Source organism: Ovis aries, chromosome 3 (genome assembly GCF_016772045.2).
Source record: "Ovis aries strain OAR_USU_Benz2616 breed Rambouillet chromosome 3, ARS-UI_Ramb_v3.0, whole genome shotgun sequence".
Lineage (NCBI taxonomy): Eukaryota > Metazoa > Chordata > Mammalia > Artiodactyla > Bovidae > Ovis > Ovis aries.
Window position 1 is genome coordinate 219,782,314 of NC_056056.1, and position 21,335 is coordinate 219,803,648.

The 21,335-nt window shown below is 51.4% G+C and overlaps 2 protein-coding genes and 1 pseudogene across 7 annotated transcripts in view; 1 reads left to right on the forward strand and 2 right to left on the reverse strand.

The window, feature by feature from the left end:
- Window positions 1–21,335, reverse strand: part of TTLL1 (TTL family tubulin polyglutamylase complex subunit L1) — a 65,510-nt gene that overhangs the window by 37,364 nt on the left and 6,811 nt on the right. For 2 of the 6 annotated variants that reach the window (XM_027968182.3, XM_027968178.3), the window contains exon 1: window positions 3,116–3,272. The exons of 1 other annotated variant lie outside the window; for it this stretch is intronic. The gene's annotated coding sequence lies outside the window, so the exon portion shown is untranslated. Of the gene's footprint in view, window positions 1–57; window positions 91–2,905; window positions 3,046–3,115; window positions 3,273–21,335 lie in introns of those variants that run through there. 3 more of the 6 variants (XM_027968179.3, XM_027968180.3, XM_027968181.3) reach the window with 3 other exon arrangements.
- LOC114113834 (mitochondrial import inner membrane translocase subunit TIM14-like) lies at window positions 10,231–11,146 on the reverse strand (annotated as a pseudogene).
- LOC101116389 (bcl-2-interacting killer) overlaps window positions 16,257–21,335 on the forward strand; it is a 28,090-nt gene continuing 23,011 nt past the window's right edge. The window contains exon 1 of the mRNA XM_027966004.2: window positions 16,257–16,326. Coding sequence (XP_027821805.2) covers window positions 16,257–16,326 — 70 coding nt within the window. The remainder of the gene's footprint in view (window positions 16,327–21,335) is intronic.

Below are 21,335 nucleotides of genomic sequence, written 5' to 3' on the forward strand. Positions count from 1 at the left end.
GGGCTGCCATTTCCTCAAACCTGAGAAATCCTTTTCCTTAGAAAACTAAATAAATACCTGATTGTCAGATTGTTTTCCTGAGACTTCCTCCTAAAATAGAAAAAAATAAAAAAACAAGCAGGATTAGTGGTATTGTGTAATGAACTTGACACCTCACCTCTCTACTGGTTCATAGGAACTGACGCCTCAGACTTTCAAGCCACTAGGTCGGCTACTTTCAAAACTGAGCACCATAAAAACCTCAGCAGGAAAAGCAGAGACTGATGAGAGAGCCCTCATGCTGAACACAGCTCGAAGTCAGAGCGGGCTGTCACCAGCTGAGGTATGTCGGCCATCCCGAATCCAGAGAGCTGCTGGTTATTTAAGGGTCCCACTCCTGGGGCAAGTGGGCAGGATGTGCTCAAGCTTGAGAACTGGTTTCCCCAGGGACACCCCTGGGCGTCCGGGCCACCAAGAGTCTAGCTTCTCATCTGTCTGGTTTCACTCGGCATTGACAGCCACTCTGTGTCAGATGGGTGACGAGAGACACAGAGCTGCCTGGGACCAGGTGCTCCTGGACAGTCCCAATCCAGAGGAGGCAAGAGATGCATTCAGGGACTTGCCCAGCAGTCCACTGGTTAAGACGCCACACTGCCAATGCAGGGGGCATGGTGTGATCCCTGGTCAGGAAACTAAGTTCCCACATGCCATAAGGTACAGCCAAAAACAAAAAAGAAAGAAAGAAATGTGTTCAAAGTGCTTTAAGAGCCCAACAAAATTCAACTGTAGTCCTGAGGGGAAAGTGACCATCAATCCAGGCCAGCGGCAAATCATGCCCACTCTACCCAAAAGATTCCACGTTCAGAGACTTCCCCAGTGTCCCCACAATCTGGGACACCCACAGCAGGCCCGATGACGAGCTTCCTTGGTCCCACTGTCACCCCACTGCAGCCATCCTTCACCAGCAGCAGGCCGATCTTTTTACACACACAAGCAAACCCTGTCACTCTGCTCACGAGCCTGCAAGCAGCTGCCCGCTGTGCTGAGATTAAAGCTCGCAGTCCACCTGCAGCCCCCCATGCCTCTCAGGTCTTGTCCCCCAGCATCCTTCCACCCACCTTCCCTCTGCAGGCTCCAGCCTTTTTCAGCCCTCTCACCTACCAAGTGACGTCCACTCTTAAGCCTTTGCTCGTCCCCCAAATCTGGCCCTTTCTCAAAGGCCAGCCCCTCACAGCAGCCTTCCCAAGCCCATCTCAGTCCTCCCCATTTACCAAGTTGTCACTTCTCTATGGCAATCACGGTGTACACGACTGTTTAATCCGGTGCCGACTCAAAGCACGATTTGTGAGCCTGCAGCATCGGCATCATGACCTGGTGCTTATTAGAAACACAAATCCTCCACCCCAACCCACGCACACGCAGTAGGATAACGCATTCAGATCTCTGGGGGTGGGCCCCAGGAATCTGTGTTTTAAGTTCTCAGGGCATTCCTGAGTGCTCAAGTTTGAAAAGACCTGGTGTAGTTCACGTGTTTGGTCCCTTGGCGACTACCTGTCTTCAATACATATATGTCACCATGGGAGCAGGAATGCTGCTCTGTCTTATCTCTGCCGAACCCCCAGCACCCAGAACAGCATCTGGTAACAGCAGGCTGTCAGTCAGTATTTGATGACTTAACAGAAGACATGAGGGACTTCCCTGGTGGGCCAGTGGCTAAGACTCTGTGCTCCCAATGCAGGGGGCCCAAGTTCTATCCCTGGTCAGAGAAGGAGATCGCACATGCCACAACTAAAGACCCCGAATGCTGTCATGCAGACTGAAGGTCCCACATGCTGCAAAAGGCCCTGCGAGGCCAAGAAAAAGGCACGGATTCCCGCCACACGCAAGCAAGCGCCAAGCAGCGAAGCAGGGGCAGCCTAGCCCTACAGCGGCCACCAGTCTCGCAGGGGCGACACCCAGGACGCGGTCATCCGCAAACACTTCAGATTTATCCAGGCGAGAAGCAGGAGGCCGGGAGGGAGTCCAGCTGATTTCCGCTGAACAGTGGAACGTCTTGGGGAATCTCTGTGCCCAGGAAGACAGAACTCTGCCAAGAGGCCTCTACCTCCTGGAGTTACGACTGACTATTCCTGGACAAAAGCCAGAACAACCTCTCAGGAGGAACAGCAGATTGCAGGCAGAACCCACATTCGCGGGAGTCATTTCACTCTTCCAGCTATAGGACCATGGACGCACTCTCTGCCCTGCCCTCATCCCACTCTCCCAGTCAGTCTGATCACTGTAAGTTTCAATAAAGTCCCAGCTCCGCCAGGATCCCAGGACATGTGCATCCCTTTTTAGCTTGTCTTTTTTTTGGGGGGGTGGGGGGGAAAGCCAACCAAGAAATAAAATCGTAATAGAAACGCCGACTTCACATGGGCGCGGAGCATCCGGTTGCAGTTGCGTCGCCCGGTCAGTCTCCTCATTCCCACTGCTAGCACGTGTTGACCGGCGCATGTAACTCCCTGAGAGCAGGGCAGGGCCAATCTTTTTAGTACCGCCACAACCCAGCCCCCAATCACGCTTCTGAATATTCCCTTTAAGAAAAACCGCTCTGCAAACCGCAAACGGCTTACAACAATAAGATACTTTTAGTTCCAGAATGAATTCCCCCTATGCCTCAGCTACTGTAAGGGGGTATGTCTACCCCACCCCCTCTAATGATGGGAAAACAGGGAGGGAAAAGAGGGGAAACGCCGACGTTCAGATCCCGAGAGAGAGGCGAGCGGAGCGGGGGGACACTCATCTCCTGTCTCCCGTCCAGAGCGCTAGCCACAGGTACACTGCACCCTGAAAGACGCCTACAGAAACAATACAGATTGCAAATGAATGAAAAAGCCGAGGCACAATTAAATTCTGGAATAACTGATAAAAGGAATGCAATTACACGGATCGAGAGGCACAAGTCATAGGAACTCGGAGGAAGAAAAGGAGCACAGTGGGCAGCGCGGGATTCCCCCCAGGGACAGCGAGTCCGGCCGGCAGCATCTAAACCGCGGAGACCAGCGCCCACAACCGCTCGCGCATGCGCACTCGCCCACGCAGCACGGCCACACCCTCGGTCCCGGAGGCGGCGGCGCCGGTGGCGGAGCCTCACCTGTGGGCGCAGAGCGCTGAGAAGCGCCCGGGAGCCCGGAGCACGGCGCCCCCGCGCCACGGCCCGGCCCCGCCTCCAGCCCCACTCAGCAATCGCTGGAGGACACGGCCCGCTTACCCGGCGCGGACCGGCCCTCCACCCGCAGCGCTCTACTTCCGGGGCGGCGCCCTGGCAACCGGAGACGCGGCGTTGCCGGCGCCGCGACTGCTTCCGGGGTTAGACTGTACCCTCTCCTGCAGCTGCGCCTCCAACCTGCACAGCCCGCTACGCACGGGGGTTGACGTAAAACTCAACATTCAGAAAACTCAGATCGTGGCATCCGGTCCCATCACTTCATGGCAAATAGATGGGGAAACAATGGAAACAGTGACAGACTTTATTTGGGGTGGGGCTCCAAAACCACTGCAGATGGTGACTGCAGCCATGAAATTAAAAGATGCTTGCATCTTGGAAGAAAGCTATGACCAACCTAGACAGCATATTAAAAAGCAGAGACATTACTTTGCCGACAAAGGTCCGTCTAGTCAAGGCTATGGTTTTTCTGGTAGTCATGTATGGATGTGAGAGTTGGACTGTAAAGAAGGCTGAGCGCCGAAGAATGGATGCTTTTGAACTGTGGTGTTGGAGAGGACTCTTGAGAGTTCCTTGGACTGCAAGGAGATCAACCCAGTCAATCCTAAAGGAAATCAGTCCTGAATATTCACTGGAAGGACTGATGCTGAAGCTGAAACTCCAATACTTTGGTCACCTGATGCGAAGAACTGACTCCTTAGAAAAGACCCTGATGCTGGGAAAGACTGAGGGCGGGAGGAGAAGGGGACGCGACAGAGAATGAGACAGTTGGATGGCATCACCGACTCAATGGACATGAGTTTGAGTGAACTCTGGAAATTGGCTATGGATAGGGAGGCCTGGTGTGCTTCAGTCCATGGGGTTGCAAAGAATCGGACACGACTGAGCGACTGAACTGACTGAGAGATGTCCTGTGAGGAACCACCGAGGCCACCATCCCCAGGGGTCTCGCAACCTTCAGGGGCCCAGAAATGAGACTGCAAGGGATCGGGGCCTGGGATCCAGCCTGATAGTGGCAAGTAGAGCAGTATGATGCCTGGGGCCCTGGGCTCTAGTCCCTCTCTTCATCTCCTCTGTTGCTCAGCTTCAGTATCTGTAAAACTAGGACTGTTCATAGCACCAGCTACGTAGGGTTTGTCATAGGGATAACATACAAGTTGCGATCAGCAAGTAGTGGTAAGTGGCCTACTCAGAGGTCACCTCATTTTTGAAGTGTTCCCTGAGCGTGGGACAGGTATAATTCCTCAAACTAGATTTTTAAAACTCCTGTTCTGTTCAGCTCAGTTCAGTTGGTCAGTCATGTCCAACTCTTTGTGACCCCATGGACTGCAGCACGCCAGGCTTCCCTGACCATCACTAACTCCTGGAGCTTGCTCAAACGCATGTTCATCCAGTCAGTGATGCCATCCAACCATCTCATCCTCTGTCGTGTCCCCTTCTCCTCCTGCCTTCAGTCTTTCCCAGCATCAGGGTCTTTTCTAAGGAGTCAGTTCTTTGCATCAGGTGGCCAAGGGATTAGAGTTTCAACTTCAGCATCAGTCCTTCCAATGAATATTCAGGACTGAATATACTCCATCTTTTAGGTTTGACTGGGTTGATCTCCTTGCAGTCCAAGGGACTCTCAAGGGTCTTTTCCAACACCACAGTTCAAAGGTATCAATTCTTCAGCTCTCAGTTTTCTTTATGGTTCAACTCTTAACATCCATACATGATTACTGGAAAAACCGTAGCTTTGACTAGATGGACCTTTGTTGGCAAGGTAATGTCTCTGCTTTTTAATATGCTGTCTAGGTTGGTCATAGCTTTTCTTCCAAGAAGCAAGCATCTTTTAATTTCATGGCTGCAGTCACCATCTGCAGTGATTTTGGAGCCTAAAACAATAAAGTCTGTCACTGTTTCCATTGTTTCCCCATCTATTTGCCATGAAGTGATGGGACAAGATACCATGATCTTAGTTTTTTGAATGTTGAATTTTAAGCCAGCTTTTTCACTCTCCTCTTTCACTCTCATCAAGAGGCTCTTTAGTTGCTCTTCGCTTTCTGCCATAGCGTGGTGTCATCTGCATACCTGAGCTTATTGCTATTTCTCCCGGAAATCTTGATTCCAGCTTGTGCTTCATTCAGCCTGGCATTTTGCATGATATACTCTGCATATAAGCTAAATAAGCAAGGGGACAATATAAACCTTGACATACTCCTTTCCCAATTGGGAAACAGTCTGTTGTTCCATGTCCAGTTTTAACTGTTGCTTCTTGATCTGCATACAGATCTCTCAGGAAGCAGGTAAGGTGGTCTGGTATCCCAATCTGTGGTATTCCCATTCTTGAAGAATTTTCCACAGTTTGTTGTGATCCACACAAAGGGTTTGGTGTAGTCAATAAAGCAGAAGTAGATGTTTTTCTGGAACTCTCTTGCTATTTTGATGATCCAGCAGATATTGGCAATTTGATCTCTGGTTCGTCTGCCTTTTCTAAAACCAGCTTGAACATCTGGAAGTTCATGGTTCACATACTGTTGAAGCCTGGCTTGCAGAATTTTGAGCATTACTTTGCTAGCATGTGAGATGAGTGCAATTGTGCGGTAGTTTGAGCATTCTTTGGCATTGCCTTTCTGGGATTGGAATGAAAACTGACTTTTTCCAGTCCTGTAGCCACTGCTGAGTTTTCCAAATTTGCTGGCACATTGAGTGCAGCACTTTCACAGCATCATCTTTTAGGATTTGAAGCAGCTCAACTGGCATTCCATCACCTCCACTAGCTTTGTTCGTAGTGATGCTTTCTAAGGCCCACTTGACTTCACATTCCAGGATGTCTGGCTCTAGGTGAGTAACCACACCATCGTGGTTATCTGGGTCATGAAGATCTTTTTTGTGTAGTTCTTCTGTGTATTCTTCCCACCTCTTCTTAATACCTTCTGCTTCTGTTAGGTCCAAACCGTTTCTGTCCTTCATTGTGCCCAACTTGAAAACTGTGAAAAGTTTTAAAACTCCATCTGTTAGGAAAAGGCAACCGGGCTAGTGAGAAATTTAAAACTGAAGCCAGGTCTAGATTGAATTCTCACTCCAGAATGCACTAGCTTTGTGGCTCGTGGTAGGTCATGTCACTTGTCTGAGCCTCAGTTTCTTATTCATAAATGGAGACAATAGCACCTACATTGAAGGGTTGTTGGGAAGATTAGTTTTAAAAGAATTTTAAAAGGTGCTTCTGTATAGCACACACTAGTTCCTCAAATATTTGTTGAATTCATACACAGTAAAACAGCATGTACCCCAGACATTTGTCAGCCATGAAAATATCCTTGAAGGCAGCGAGAAGAGAGGAGCAACAATTTACAAACCTGCTCTGTCACGTTCTAGGTGTCTGGGCATAGGACAGCTGCAGTCTCTCTCTCTTTTTTACCTTTCTTTTAGCATTTGTTCCTGAAAGAGTAACTCATTATTTATGACACGCAAAGTGCATTAGTGTTTGTCACTCTTCTGAATTTGTTAATCACCAACATCATTATTACAGGGCACAAATCTGCAGCTGCCGTGTGTATCATTCTGCAGTAGTTCACTGCTTAAAACACTCTTTTATAATTAGCGCACATGTAGGTCTAGACATCAGAAAACAAACCTTTCATTGGAAAAAACCAACAATGCCAAGGAAACAGAGTCTAAGCTCATACTGCTTGTCACATGACAGGCCAACAAGCCCAATAAATCGAGAGACAGGTTTTGGGAGCAAGGAATAATGACTTTTTTGAAAAAGCCGACTAACCAAGAAGATGGTAGGCACATGTCCTAAAGAACCATCTTGCCTGAGTTAGAATTCAGACTCCTCCTATACTAAAAGGGGAAGGGTGTAAAGTCAAACACTTCTTGGCTTCTGTCGGCCTCCAGAGGGGATTTGTTAATTTCTCCCTCCTGCCGCCGTTCACAGGTGGACCTGGTCAGGAGGTTTCCTATGAGCTAAACAAAGGTATTTTAGCTTAATACTCTTTACCGGGAGAGCAGGATCCCCAGAGATGGGCCATTATGTATAACTTAAGTTTATAGGCAGCATTCCTTCAGTGATCAACTTGTAATAGAATACAAAAATGTTCTTCCCTATTATATTAACACAGTTAATACACAAGATCAAGAGTCAGCAAACAATCGGTCAAATCCAGCCCACTACCTGCTCCAGAAAGCTAAGAATGCTGTTTCCTTGTGACCACTTGCAACTGATTTGATGATAGCGAACACACTAACTTTGTACCCCAAATAAGTGAAATTATCTCCTCTCCTACCCCCAAAGAAATCCATTGGTCTCATTTGTAGATCTCAATTGTTATTCTATTTTGATTTAATCAATTAAAAATTGTGAATTTTTAAAAAAGTAATGAAAAGCTAACGAGACTATAAAACTTACATTAAGCAAGGGAAATAAATAAAAGTTTTAAGTTGTGAAAATGTGTGGAACTTTTAAGTGGCAGAGTCTGGATTTGAACCTACGAAGGCTGATGGTTCACACTACTACCTCCTGAAAGCAAAAAAGCAAAGAGCCACCTCCGGGAGAGATGGGTGCACTTTCAAGGTGATGCTCTGAGCTTTGCAGGCTTCCTGAGGCCTCCGCACTGCCTTGCCCAGGCCCGGGGAGTGCTTTGGGTCCATCATCATTTATGTTTGGCGCCATCTAGTGGAGCCAGAGTTAATATGCACCCCGCTGCTGCCCCTGCTCCACCTCGGTTCCCGCCTCAGCCCTTAACCCCAGGAGGTAATGAGAACCAGAAGTTCACAGATGACGTGCTTACTGCTGGCTCGTAGCAGGTGTTCAATAAACACTGTTTCCCAGATGAGACGTCCCTGCAGTGACTGGTTTCTGAGGCTGGTTCCTCGGGGTCATATTCCGCCAAGGGAGTCTTGAAATACCAGCAAGGAATGGGATCAGCTCCAATACTTTGTCCACCTGATGTGAAGAGCCAACTCATTGGAAAAGACCTTGATTCTGGGAGAGATTGAGGGCAGGGGGAGAAGGGGGAGACAGAGGATGAGCTGGTTAGATAGCATCAGTGACTCGATGGACATGAATTTGAGCACACTCCAGGAGATAGTAAAGGTCAGAGGAACCTGGCGTGCTGCAGTCCACAGAGTCACAAAGAGGCAGACACGACTCGGCGACTGAACAACACCGTGGGGTCAAGACCCCATCTCGGGGTGATCTGGCCCAGCCCCTTCCCAGCCTCTACTATCTATGGCTGTCTGCTTCCTTGGCAGGTGGGCCTGCTGCCCCTCCCCCTCCCCAGGCAGAGGTGCTGTCTTCATGCGGCCCCCACACCCTTCTCCACCCTGAACACGGCACGTCCTTCACCCAGCTCATCCCAACAAGGTTGATGACAAAGTCTGTCCCGGTGTCTTTTTTGCTAAGAACCACCAGCTTCTCATTGACTGAGGGCCAGAACTCTCAGTTACGTCATTTTGAGGTTCAACGCAAAATGAAAATGTGGCAACTCTTGTTCAAAAATTATTAGGAATTTCAGAACAACTACAGCAGCATTAACCACGTGAGGGGCCAATCTGAGCATGGGGGCCCTGGGCGGCTGCCCAGGTGGCCGGCCCATGAAGCCCGCCCTCCTGCGTACAGGACAGCACCCTAAGATCTTAGCCAGAACTCCCTTCGTTACACCCTCTCAAGGACCCTACCTGGTGAGTGGTTTTATCTCATACTTATTTTTTTAACGTGGTAAAATATTAATACATGCAACATAAAAATTACTATCAGTCAGTCAGTTCAGTCAGTTGTGTCCCACTCTGTGTGACCCCATGGACTGCAGCACACCAGGCTTCCCTGTCCTTCCCTGTCCATCATCAACTCCCGGAGCTTGCTCACACTCATGTCCATCGAGTTGATGATGCCATCCAACCATCCTCTGTCGTCCCCTTCTCCTCTTGCCTTCAGTCTTGCCCAGCATCCCAGTCTTTTCCAGTGAGTCAGTTCTTTGCATCAGGTGGCCGAAGTATTGGAGCTTCAGCGTCAGCATCAGTCCTTCCAATGAATAGTCAGGACTGATTTCCTATATTAACCCTTTTAAAGTGTTCAGTTCGGTGTTGTGATCCAGTATGTCCATGGGTAACCAATTTCTAGAACTTAGTTATCTTGCAAAATGGAAACTTTTCCCACTGAACACTAATTCCCATTCTCCTCCCCCAGCCCTAGCGACCACCATCCTGCTTTCTGTCTCCACGAATCTTCCTCCTGCAGGTGTTTCACCCAAGTGAAAACATGTAGAATCCGTCTTTTGGTGACTGGCTTGTTTCATTTAGCATAGTATCCTCACGCTTCATCCCCGTGGTAGCCTGTGTGGGAATGTTAATTTTTCTTTTTAAGGTTGAGTAATATTCCTCTGTATGTATTTACCATGCTGTTTGTTCATTCATCAGTCAGTGGGCACGGATTTGAGTTGTGAATGACCTTTTGACCATTGTGAATAAGTCTGAACATGAGTGTTCAAATATCTGTTCAAGGGTCTGCTTTCAATTTCTTTTGGATATATTCTCAAATATGGGCTTGCTGGATCCTTTGACAATTCTGTGTGCATTTTTTTTTTTTTTGAGGGACTGCCATACTGTTTTCCACAGTGGCTACAACTTTTTTTAAGTTTTGAGGCACGTTATTAAAAAAAGCTGGTGCGTGAGTGTGGGCTTAGTTGTTCAGTCATGTCCAACTCTTTGCGACCCCATGGACTGCAGCCTGCCAGGCTCCTCTGTCCATGGGGATTCTCCAGGCAAGGATACTGGAGTGGGTTGCCATGCCCTCCTCCAGGGGATCTTCCTGACCCAGGGATCGAACCCGGGTGTCCAGCATTGCAGGTGGATTCTTTACCATCTGAGCCACCAGGGAAGCCGGTACATAAATGAATAAGTACTTCAACTTCACCATACAGGAACTCCCTGGCAGTCCAGTGGTTAGGACGCCATACTCTCACTGTGGAGGGCCTGATTTCAGTCTCTGGGGAACAAAGACATTACAGACTGTGCAGCTTGGCCAAAAAAAAAAACAAAAAACAACACATCATCCATTTACTTCATGTTTTAACTTGACCCTCTAGTAAATCTTTAGCATCATTGATTTTCGACTGCTATGTGAGGAGATGCTCCCTGTACTTGTGATTTAGAAGCATAATCCACTGATAAACATTGCTCACCTTTCCTTATCGGCAGTAAGACTCACGCCCGGTTCCAGTGCTGCCTCGCGTTTTGTCCTTTTGGGTTCAAACCCACCTCTGTCATAACCACCACGGAAGGCACATTTTGGTAGACTTTGAAACACTGGTTTTGCTTGAGGTTCCATATGCTTCCTGACCTGAGTGGAGGCAGAAAACGGCCTGCAAGTCCTGCAGCAGGAGGTCAGCTCCCCCTCTACTGGCCGTGGGTCCTGCCCGGCTCCCCTGCCTGCCTGCACCCTGAGCCTGGTGGCCCAGAGGCCACAGCCACCGATTCCACACCTTGACCACCCTGGCTACAGCACTTATTTTTTTCTTAGTTGCAGCATGTGGGGGTCTAGTTCCCTGACCATGGCTCAAACCTGGACCCCCTGCATTGGGAACTCAGAATCTTAGTCATTGGACCACCAAGGAAGTCCCATTTTATACTCCCTCCAACAAGGCACAAGGGTCCCAATCTCTTCACATCCTCATCAACACTTATTTCTTGTTGTTAGGTTTATTTATTTATCTCAGTAGCAAGGATGATATGATATGATTTCCCTACTCTTTAAATATGGTACCTGAAAAAAAAAAAAAGGAACCTGAAGCTTGGAGGCAGGAAATAGCTTGCCCAATGCCATGAAGCCCATTCGTATCATCAGTCCAGCTGTGACGGTCACTGATTGCCCTGACCGACTCATGCTGCTGCTGCGGAGGCCAGCCTGCCGTTGTCAAGGTGCCAGCCAGAACCACTCGAGGGTTCTGGTGGAGCCCCAGCCCAGTTCCCTGAGGCCATGACGAACCTCCAGGGGTGCCCAGTGTTGCTCGACAACCAGCACAAGCCACCGCCCTGCTGACTCAGGCCAGCCAGCACGCCTGGCCCTGCAGGCACACGGCCCTCAGCCCCACAGCCTCCTCACCTGCCCCCCATTAATGCTGTCCCGCCCCCCCAAAGCCTCCTACAGCCTCAGTGCCATGCTCAGGCCCTGGTGTAGCCAGGCCCCCAGCACCCTCACTCGGAGCCCCTGCTGTGTGGAGGCCAGAAGGCCAGAACCAAGATCCAGACCGAGCATCCTCTAAGACTGGGGTCCCCAACCTCCGGCGTTTTATGCCTGATGATCTGAGATGATGCTGATGTAATAATAATAAAAACAAAGTCCGCAATGAATACCATGTGCTTGAATCATCCCGAAGCCACCCCTCTACCCTGGTCCATGGAAAAATTATCTTCCACAAAACTGGTCCCTGGTGCCCACAAGGTTGGGGACCCCTGCTCTAAGGACTGAGGAGGGGGCTGGGCTCCGGTACTGGCCCTGGCTCTGTCACACCCATTTTTGACCCACAGTGGGAGTTGGGGGTGAGAGCTGTCTGGTCTGGAGCCAAAGGAGCAGAGTTCCTGTGAGCTCAGTGAGAGGGGACGTCCCTGGCGGTCGGGTGGTTAGGACTCTCTGCTCTCACTGCTAAGGGCCTGGGCTCAATTCCTGGTTGGGGAGCTAGGATCCCATAAGCTGCACAGCATGGCCAGAAAAAGAAAGAAACGGGTGAGAACAGAAATGGGGAGGGAATGAAGACCTGGACCCCCTTGGGAAAACCCCTCAGGAATAGCTTATTTCTTGACACCATGGTTGCCCAAGAGTGGGTTGTGAGCTCTGTTTAGAGGGCAGGACCAGCATTAGAAAGCACACAATTCATTTGAAACGTTAAGTTACTGGGTCCTCACCCCATGAGGGGGCTTCCCAGGTGGCGCTAGTGGTAAAGAGTCCACCTGCCAGTGCAGGAGACACAAGAGATGTGGGTTCGATCCCTGGGTCGGGCAGATCCCCTGGAGGAGGGCATGGCAGCCCGCTCCAGTATCCTTGCCTGGAGAGTCCCCATGGACAGAGGAGCCTGGCGGGCCACAGTCCATGGGGTCACAAAGAGTTGGACATGATGGAGCGACTAAGCAGCAGCTGATGAATTAAACGGCGCCCCCACCCCTGGCCCAGGTCACACTGTGGTCTCTGCATCACATCTCCATGGCTGCAAAGGCTGACACCATTTCCCTGTTCAGCACAGCTGGAGAGTGAGGCTCATGGGGGCAAGGAGGCTGGCCCAGGCCCCACAGTTCTTCTTAAAAAAACACAAACTTAAAAAAAAGAAGTTTATTTATCAGGCTGTGTCAGGTCTTAGTTGCTCTGCGGCATGTGGGGTCAGAGATGCCCGACCAGAGATGGAACCCACAAGCCCTGCATTGCAAGGCAGACTCTAACCACTGGGCCACCAGGGAAGCCCCAGGTCCCATGGTTCTCCTGGGGCCCATGCAGACCTGGCCCAGGCCCCACAGAAGATTTACAGGGGTGGATGTTTGGTCCTGACAGGGCTGCATGGGGCTTCGCTTCTTCCCTCAGAATCAATAGCCCCACCTCACAGACGCCGGGTATCAGAGGACTCAGACCTCTACAGGGTCGGCTGAAAAACCCAACTACCCGTCTAGATGCTAAGGCCCCCAAGGGCAGGGGCGCTGGACGCCCTGTGTTGTCTCCAGAGTCAGGATGCTCAGGGGAGATGCCAAGGGCAGGCTGGGAGTGAACAGGTGAGGGACCTTGAAGCTGGGAGTCGGTCCCACCCGAGTTCCAGCTGGGGCTTTGGCCTGCCGGCTTCCTCATCTGTGAGCTGGGCTCCTAAAGCATGCTTCCCCAGATTAGAGAGAAGAGAATTCCATTGTGCATGGGATCCTCGGGCTGTGGGCACCAGCTCAATGTAGGCGGCTACGCAGGTTTCCAGACCCTGATGCTGGGCAAGATTGCGGGCAGGAGGAGAAAGGGGCAACAGAGGATGAGATGGTTGGATGGCATCATGGACTCAATGAACATGAGTTTGAGCAAACTCCGTGGGATGGTGAAGGACAGGAAAGCCTGGCGTGCTGCAGGTCATGGGGTCGCAGACTGAACCACTGAACAACACCACCACCAGGTTTCAGGCCAGGGCCTCCTCTCCAGAATTCTGCTTCTCTGGAAGCATGGTCCACTCAGGGGGGCTCAGCCCAGTCCCTCACCTGCTGGGTGAGCAGCTCCCTTCCTTCCAAGGCAAAGGTCCACTCTTGAGCTTCCAGCCCCCACACCTTTCCTCACACTACCCTCCGGCCCAGAAGGTCCCCCCGTGAATGATCGGGGTCAGAGGACGTGCATTTGGCATGTTTTGAGACACCGAGCTGCCCTCCCGAGAGGCTGCATCCATGTGTGTTCTCAGTACAGCTGCCCAAGTAGACAGGGTTTCCGCAGCTCTGCCCGCGCGGGGTGTTATCAACGGCTCACACGTTGGGCGGTATCAGTATTGTTTTATGTGCGTTTCTTTCGTTATTCATGGGGATATATGCCTCTTCAGAAAACAGGACTAGACCGCAGAACTTCGTTGTGTTGTGTTGTTTTTTTTTTTTGCTGCTCCATGAAGTTTCAGTTCAGTTCAGTTCAGTCACTCAATCGTGTCTGATTCTTTGCGACCCCATGGACTGCAGCATGCCAGGCTTCCCTGTCCATCACCAATTCCCAGACCTTGTTCAAACTCATCTCCATTGAGTTGGTGAAGACATCCAATCATCTCATCCTCTGTCGTCCCCTTCTCCTCCCACCTTCAGTCTTTCCCAGCATCAGAGTCTTTTCCAGTGAGCTTGGGGGAATCTTAGTTCCCAGACCAGGGCTTGAACCCACAGCCTCAGCAGTGAAACCGCCAACTCCTAACCACTGGGCTGCCAGGGAATTTCCCCCCCGCAGAACTTAAAATAAAATGAAATTATTTCCTGGGAGTTCCTCGGCAATCTGGCGGTTAGGACTCCGCACTCTCACTGCCAAGGGCCCAGGTTTGATCCCTAGTTGGGGAGGCCATAAATAAATAAACAATTCCTATGAGAGAAAACAGCCCTGAACACTGTGGTTTCCCAGCCCGTCATCATTCTTCCAGGCAGGGGAAGGGGAGCTGAGATTGCCACGATCAGCAGTTGTGAGACGAGGAAACCCCAGGACCTGGAATGAGAAGCCGGGTCCTGATTCGCAGGCACCTCGTCACCTGCGGGCCCTCAGTCTCCTCCTCTGTAAAATGGAAGCTGCAGGTCTCATCCTATAGGGTTGTTATTGATGATGAAACGGGATGGAAGGACTTCCCTCGTGGTCCAGGGGTTCAGAATTCTCCTGCCTGTGCAGGGGACGCAGACTTGACCCTCAATCTGGGAAGTTTCCACATGCCCCGGGGCATGTGGACTAAGCCTGTGTGTCACAACTACCACATCCACACACTCTGCGGCTGTGCTGCACAACGAGAGAGGCCGCTGCAACGAGAAGCCCGCCCATCGCAAGGAAGAGTAGCCCCCGCTCGCCCCAACTAGAGAAAGCCCACGGGCCGTGACGAAGACCCAGCGCAGCCAGAAATAAATAGAGCAGTGTGTACATGTAAAAATAAACAAATCAATAAAATCAAACTGAAAACCAGGATGGCAAAGGGGAAATTCACTCATCTGTGAAACAGACGTCTACCGAGGGCTCATCACGCGGGGTGCGGAGGGGTGAACATGTACACGGCCTCCCCTCCAGGGGTTTACAGACGGGGCCTTCCTGGAGCAGAGGCGTGGACAGCAGCGGCTGCTGACACCATGGCCTGTCATTCCTGCTGAGTGTGGGCCGAGGGAGCCGCTAGGACCTCTGTTATTGTTTTGAAAAAATCTGCTATCGTGCTGATAAACTCGGCTGTCAGAAGGGATGTTATTTCTGGGTGAAGGGAGGTTCTGCGGGACCGGGGCTCCTTCCTGCCGGCACCCACGTGGGTCTCGTCCCTCCCGCCAGACCCGACTTGAGAGATAACCTGGGGCCTTGAGCCTGCTCCTGGCAGGGGACACTGGTGGCCATCGCTGCAGGATGTCCACAGTCGGCTGCCCAGGGCCTCCACAGTGTTTCAGGAGCAGATATCACCCCCTCCCTGACCCCGGATTCCTGGAATTGTCTGACAGAGTGGAGGCCTGGTCTCCATCCCCCTGACAGGTTGCAGGAGATTAGGTTATTTTGGTCACACCGGCCATTTCGGCTCTTGGCCGGAGCGCGTGCCTATTAAATTGTCCTGGCTCTGAGTGGAGTGGCCTGGCTGGTTAAGCCTCGTAATCTGCTCTGAAACGTGCTGGCTCTGTTTTCAACTGTGATAGTCCCCTTGTCACCAGCACCGCTGGCTTCTCCTCAGGTTCCACCATGAGCTCAGCTTGCCAAGTACCCCTGGCAGCCAGGAATCTGGATCTTGAGTAAATCCTCACTCTTGGCTGTCTCAGGTCTGATTCACTGTGCTTTGTTTTATAGCATTTTAATTTGTATCAAGCTTTATTTTACAAACCCCAGAGTGCACAAATCTGCAGCATTCAGCTAGTGCAAGGAGACTCGGGTTCGATCCCTGGGTCCGGAAGATCCCCTGGAGGAGGGCCTGGCACCCCACTCCAGGATTCTTGCCTGGAGAACCCCATGGACAGAGGAGCCTGATGGGCTACAGTCCTTGGGTCGCAAAGAGTCGGACACAATCGGAGTGACTGAGCACGCACACACATACCCATCCAACCACCGTGTGGGACAGAAATCCCCAGAAATCTCCCTCGTGCCCCTTTCCAGCCAACACCCACCCCACCTCGAGAGGTGGCTGTTGGCCCCTCCATCACACAGACGCGCTTCTCCTGCTCTCCACCTTCATACAAACAGAATCAGACAGTGTGTTCTCTCTTGTGTCTTCTTCCACCTTCCTTCACTCAGCATAATGTCTATTGAAAAGTTACTGTTGAGGGGGCTTCCCTGGTGGCTCAGCGGTGAAGCTCAGTGAATCAGCCTGCTATTGCAGGAGACATGGGCTCGATCCCTGATCCAGGAAGATCCCACACGCCGTGGAGCAACTAAGCCCCAAGCGCCATGACTACTGAACCCTCGCTCTGGAGCTTGAGAACCCCGGAGCTCATGTACTGCAATAAGAAAAACCACCGCAATGAAAGCCTGCTCCTCGCGCCTAGAGAAAAGCCCTCACGGCAACGAAGACCCAGCGCAGCCAAAAATAAAATGAATTAGTAAATATATATATTTAAAAAAAAAATAGTGTTTGGGGAATTCAGCATGAATGATGAAGGTGATGGAGAAACCGAAACGCTGTTACTGAAGACAGGGTTTAAGAACTGAAGATGCCAAAAGCCGCATGGTACAGTCAAAATTTTTTATTTAAAAAAGTTACTGTTTCATGACTAGAAACACAATACACATGAATAGCAAAAGTTACAAATACTGTACACGAGAAAGAAAAGACCACTGAGTGATCCCCACACCTGTTACCCGATCTTGACCTTCTGGTATGTTCCTTACACAACTTTCAGTCGCTTAGTGTCCGGCTCTTTGCAACTCCATGGATACAGTCCGTGGAATTCTCCAGGCCAGAATACTGGTGTGGGTGGCCTTTCCCTTCTCCAGGGGATCTTCCCAATTCAGGGATCAAACCCAGGTCTCCCACATTGCAGGCAGATTCTTTACCAACTGAGCCATACAACTTTCAAGGCAAATGAAAAATAGTCTTCTATGTGAATCGACTCACATTATATTAAGACTTATTCTACAGCCTTTGAATCTCAGTTGAGACGGCGCAAGTATAGATGTCTTTCTGAGTTAGTGATGGTGGGTCGACCTCAGACTTTCACGTTATGTTCCTGAGAAAACGGTCCCCAGATCTGGGAAAGCTGGAAGACAGGAGAAAGAGGAGCTGAAAACAATTCCAAAGTCTGCCTGGAGTGCTTGGAAGGCCAGAGCGGCCTTCGGCTGAGATGGGAAACCTGGGCGAGATGTAAGCTGGTGGGGTGTGAGTTTCATTTGGCTGCACGGGGCTGAAGGGCCCCCAGATCGGGCTGAAGATGGAGGAGTTTCTTCGTTGTCTACGATTTGCCCACTTCTGTTCTCCACTCCATTTCCTAGGGGCGGGGCGGGGTGGGGGCGGTCTTAGCCCTCTGTTTTCAGGCCCTGGTGTCCCGCTCTCTGTGGCGCTCCTGCTCTAGACAAGCCAGTGCTGTGGCCTCCCTCCAAGGCCAGAGTCTCTCTTGCGTCAGGTGCCCCCTGCACCCCCCACGCCAGCTCCTCACGCACAGAGGCCCTGGTTGAGCAGAGCCGGCTGAGGCTGCAAGGGGCCCAGGAGTTCAGCTCTGGGGAGCCTGGGCTGGACTGGCTCATTTTCAGGGGTTCGCAACAGGTGGGAGATTCTAGGGGGCCGCAGAGGGCAGAAATCCATCAGCATGTGTCTTCAGGGCTGTGAGGAGGCTCCTGCCAAAGCTTCGGGGGAGAGTTGAGGGAAATGGCGGCGGGGATCACTCCCTCCTCTGGGCTTCCCAGGTGGCATTCAGGCTGCCAAGGACCAGCCTTGACCTTCAAAAGGAAGCTCACTGTCGCGGTCTTGTGTCCCCAGAGGCCTCTTCCCAGGACCTGGAGAAGTATCTGGTTCCAGATGGGCACCCAGGGCTCTCAACCCACCTCCAACTTCCTCTCTATGTCCACTGGCCCCTGGCCGGAGGCCCACCACACGGTGCGGTCCCAGCCCTGGGTCTTGATCTCAGTCAGCCCCGCAGTCCCTGGGAGTTCTCAGAGTGCCCGCAGCTGTCACACAGCCTGGACTCCAGACCCTGGAGCCCGGGGTCCTGCTGCAACACAGGTCACACAGCCTGGTCCTTGCAGAGTCAGCCTACACCAGCCTGGCAGCAAGTCCAGGTGGGGCTGGCCTAGCCCAGGCTCTGAGCCCAAGGCCCAGGGGGCACAGCCCACGCACAAGTTCAACTCTCCCACCCTGGACCACCATCACCAGGCTCGAGAGAGACCGATCCCCACAGGCTCCTCGTGAGTACCCCTTCCTTCCCCCACAGCTCCAGGGATGACCACGGAAGTGTTACACACACACCCCTCACATGGGGTCTTAGCCCAGGACTGAATTTCCTTCCAGAATTTTCTGTATGGATTTCCTTTAAATGTTGGACTATACTGGACACACTGATTTGTAAATCGTATTTCATTAAATAGATGATGTACCTCCAAGATAACAGTTTCTGTGTGAACATGTCAAACTCTTCATCAGTTTTTTTTGCTTGTTTGTTTTTTAATTTGGCCACACTATGCAGCTTATGCGATCCTCGTTCCTGACCAAGGGTTGAATCCACTCCCTTGACAGTGAAAGCGTGGACTCCTAACCACTGGACCACCAGGGGATTCTCTCAAACTCTCCATCAGTTCTTAAACCCTGTCTTCAATAACATCCTCTGGGTTTATCCACCACCTACTATGCATCGGGCATCGTGCTGAGAGCTTTCTGTGCGTTCATCCTCACAGCAGCCCTGGGCGGTGGGGACTTCACAGGGGATGGGCTCAGAAAGGCCCAATTGCTACCTGAGGCCGCACAAGTTATAGCTGGCAGAGACAGGATTCTAACTCAGGGCTGTGTGACCCGGAGTCTCAGCCCTCGCCAACCAGGCTGCAGGTTCCTGACTCAGAAAATGCTTTTACCCAAGACTGAGGACAGAAGGAGAAGGGAACGACAGAGGATGAGATGGTTGGATGGCATCACCAACTCAAATGGACATGAGTTTGAGCAAATTCTGGGAGATGCTGAAGCACAGGGAAGCCTGGAGTGCTGCAGTCCACAGGGTCACAAAGCGTCAGACAGGACTGGGTGGGGCGACTGAAGAACAAAGGGGTTCACAGACTTCCCAAAGCTTAACTACAGACCCCCAGGTCAGACAGGTCAGAGAGTCCTGGGTTCAAGCCCCAGCCCTCTAGTCTCTTGACTGTGTGGCCGTGGACCCATCAGGACCCCTCTTTGAGGCTCAGTTTCTCCACCTGTGCAATGAGGCGATCCACCCTTCAGGGGGCCATCCAGGCAAGACACCCAGCCCACCAGGCTCTCAGTGGCCTCTCGTCCTGGGCAGGTGCCCCCACAAAGCGTCCACCAAGTGGGCACGAGTGGAACACTGTGAGAAGCTGGTTGCTCTAGTTCCTGGCAAGGAGTTCAGGCCCAGCTCAGGAGAGAACCCTGAAACCCTCCAATGGGTTTCTCCTGGTATCACAGAGTCTCTGTCAAAGCTGCAGGATTTTCCCGACAAGGTTCCCAGTCAGTTCAGTTCAGTCGCTTAGTCGTGTCTGACTCTGCTACCGCACAAACTACAGCACGCCAGGGCTCCCTTGTCCATCACCAACTCCTGGAGCCTACTCAAACTCATGTCCATCGAGTCGGTGATGCCATCCAACCCTCTCATCCTCTGTCGTCCCCTTCTCCTCCTGCCCTCAATCTTTCCCAGCATCAGGGTCTTTTCCAGGGAGTCAGTTCATCACATCAGGTGGCCAAAGTATTGGAGCTTCAGCTTCAGCATCAGTCCTTCCAATGAATATTCATTGATTTCCTTTAGGATTGACTGGTTTGATCTCCTTGCAGTCCAAGGAACTCTCAAGAGGTTCCCAAGGCTGGGACAAAAGTCTGGGATGGCACATGGAGAGACAGCCATTTTAAACCTGCACTGGGGACATCTCCAATAGTTAAGACTCCATGCTTCCGAAGCAGAAGACATGGGTTTGACTCCTGGTGGTGGAATTAAGATCCCACGTGTCTCGTGGCAAGGCATAAAATAAAAGTAAAGAAAAATAAAATTAAATAAAACCTGCTCTGACCCCTGGGTCCCCAGGGTGGGCCCTGGATGCTGAGGCCAGCGCTTGGCAAACACGCTTGGTCAACCTCCTCCCTGGGGTTCCCAGCTGTCCTCTCCTCCTGTCCCCGGCCTTCAACATGGGAATGTCCTCGCGTCTCTCAAGTCTTTTCAGGAAGACTGCATCCTCACTGTGGCTTCCCTTGACATCGTGGCTAAAGGGCCCACCCCTCCCCCACTCTCCTCGCACTCCCGGGCTTTACTCTTCTGCCCTGCGTGCTTGCTGTGTGCGCAGCTGCCCAGAGCTCTATTTTCTGGTCAGCTGGTTTCTCCTCCACTGTGTCCCCCATTTGGCAATGAGCCCTGTATCACTGCCATGAACGCGTCATCTCTAGGTCTCCATCACCCACACCCCAGCCAGGCATACGGTAGGTGTCAGTCAATATTTGCTAAATGAATGATCAAAGCAAATCACAGTCAGAATAAAACTCAACCCTAAGTTGGCACAGAGGGTTTGCTGGCCCATGGATCCCTGAATTGCAGAGAGATGTGGTCGTGGCCCCAGCAGGAGAGGCTTACCTAGGGCTGGGGGGATCCAGACAGTCTTTGGGAGGGAGGCTCCCAGGCGAGGAAGGGACTCCCTGTGGGGGCGGGCTGCTCTCCGATAACACGATCCACAGTCCACTGGCCCTGGGACAGGCCAGCAACTCTCAGTGGGGAAAGGGAAGCTGAGGCCAGCTCTGGTGGGTGGAAAGGACGCTGCAGCAGGAGTAGGGGGACTCAGGCTTCAGTCTGCCTCTGCTCTCCATGGGCTGGTTGGTCTCTGACAAGTGGCTGGCCTCCTTTTTCAGAGCCTCAGGTTTCTGATCTGTAAGATGGGGCCACCAGGATTCTCTTGCCTGTACTGATACATGGACTGTTCATGTGCACTGGTGTCTGTAACATGGGACAGAGGTAAGGACTGCAGGCAATAATAGAACATGCTTGGCACTGGGATTGAGGGATCTGAACGGATCATGGCAAGCTACTATTGTTATTGTTATCGCTATTGTCATGTGCCTTCTGATCCTTTTTTGGACTGACAGGAAGCCAAGGCCTTCTACAGGCCCAATTCCTTTCAAACAGTTTTTGCTTCCTCCTGTTCATTTAATCTGCATATTACTTGGGAACCTTGCAAGGCAAATATTTTCACCCACCCCTTCCTGGGGCACTTCTATCCCCTATCTGTCCAGAAACTGTCCTTTTCCCTCCATCTGTTCTGCTAATGTTTGTTATTGTTGTTCAATTGGTAAGTTGTGTCCGACTCTTTGTGACTGCACAGCACACCAAGCTCTTC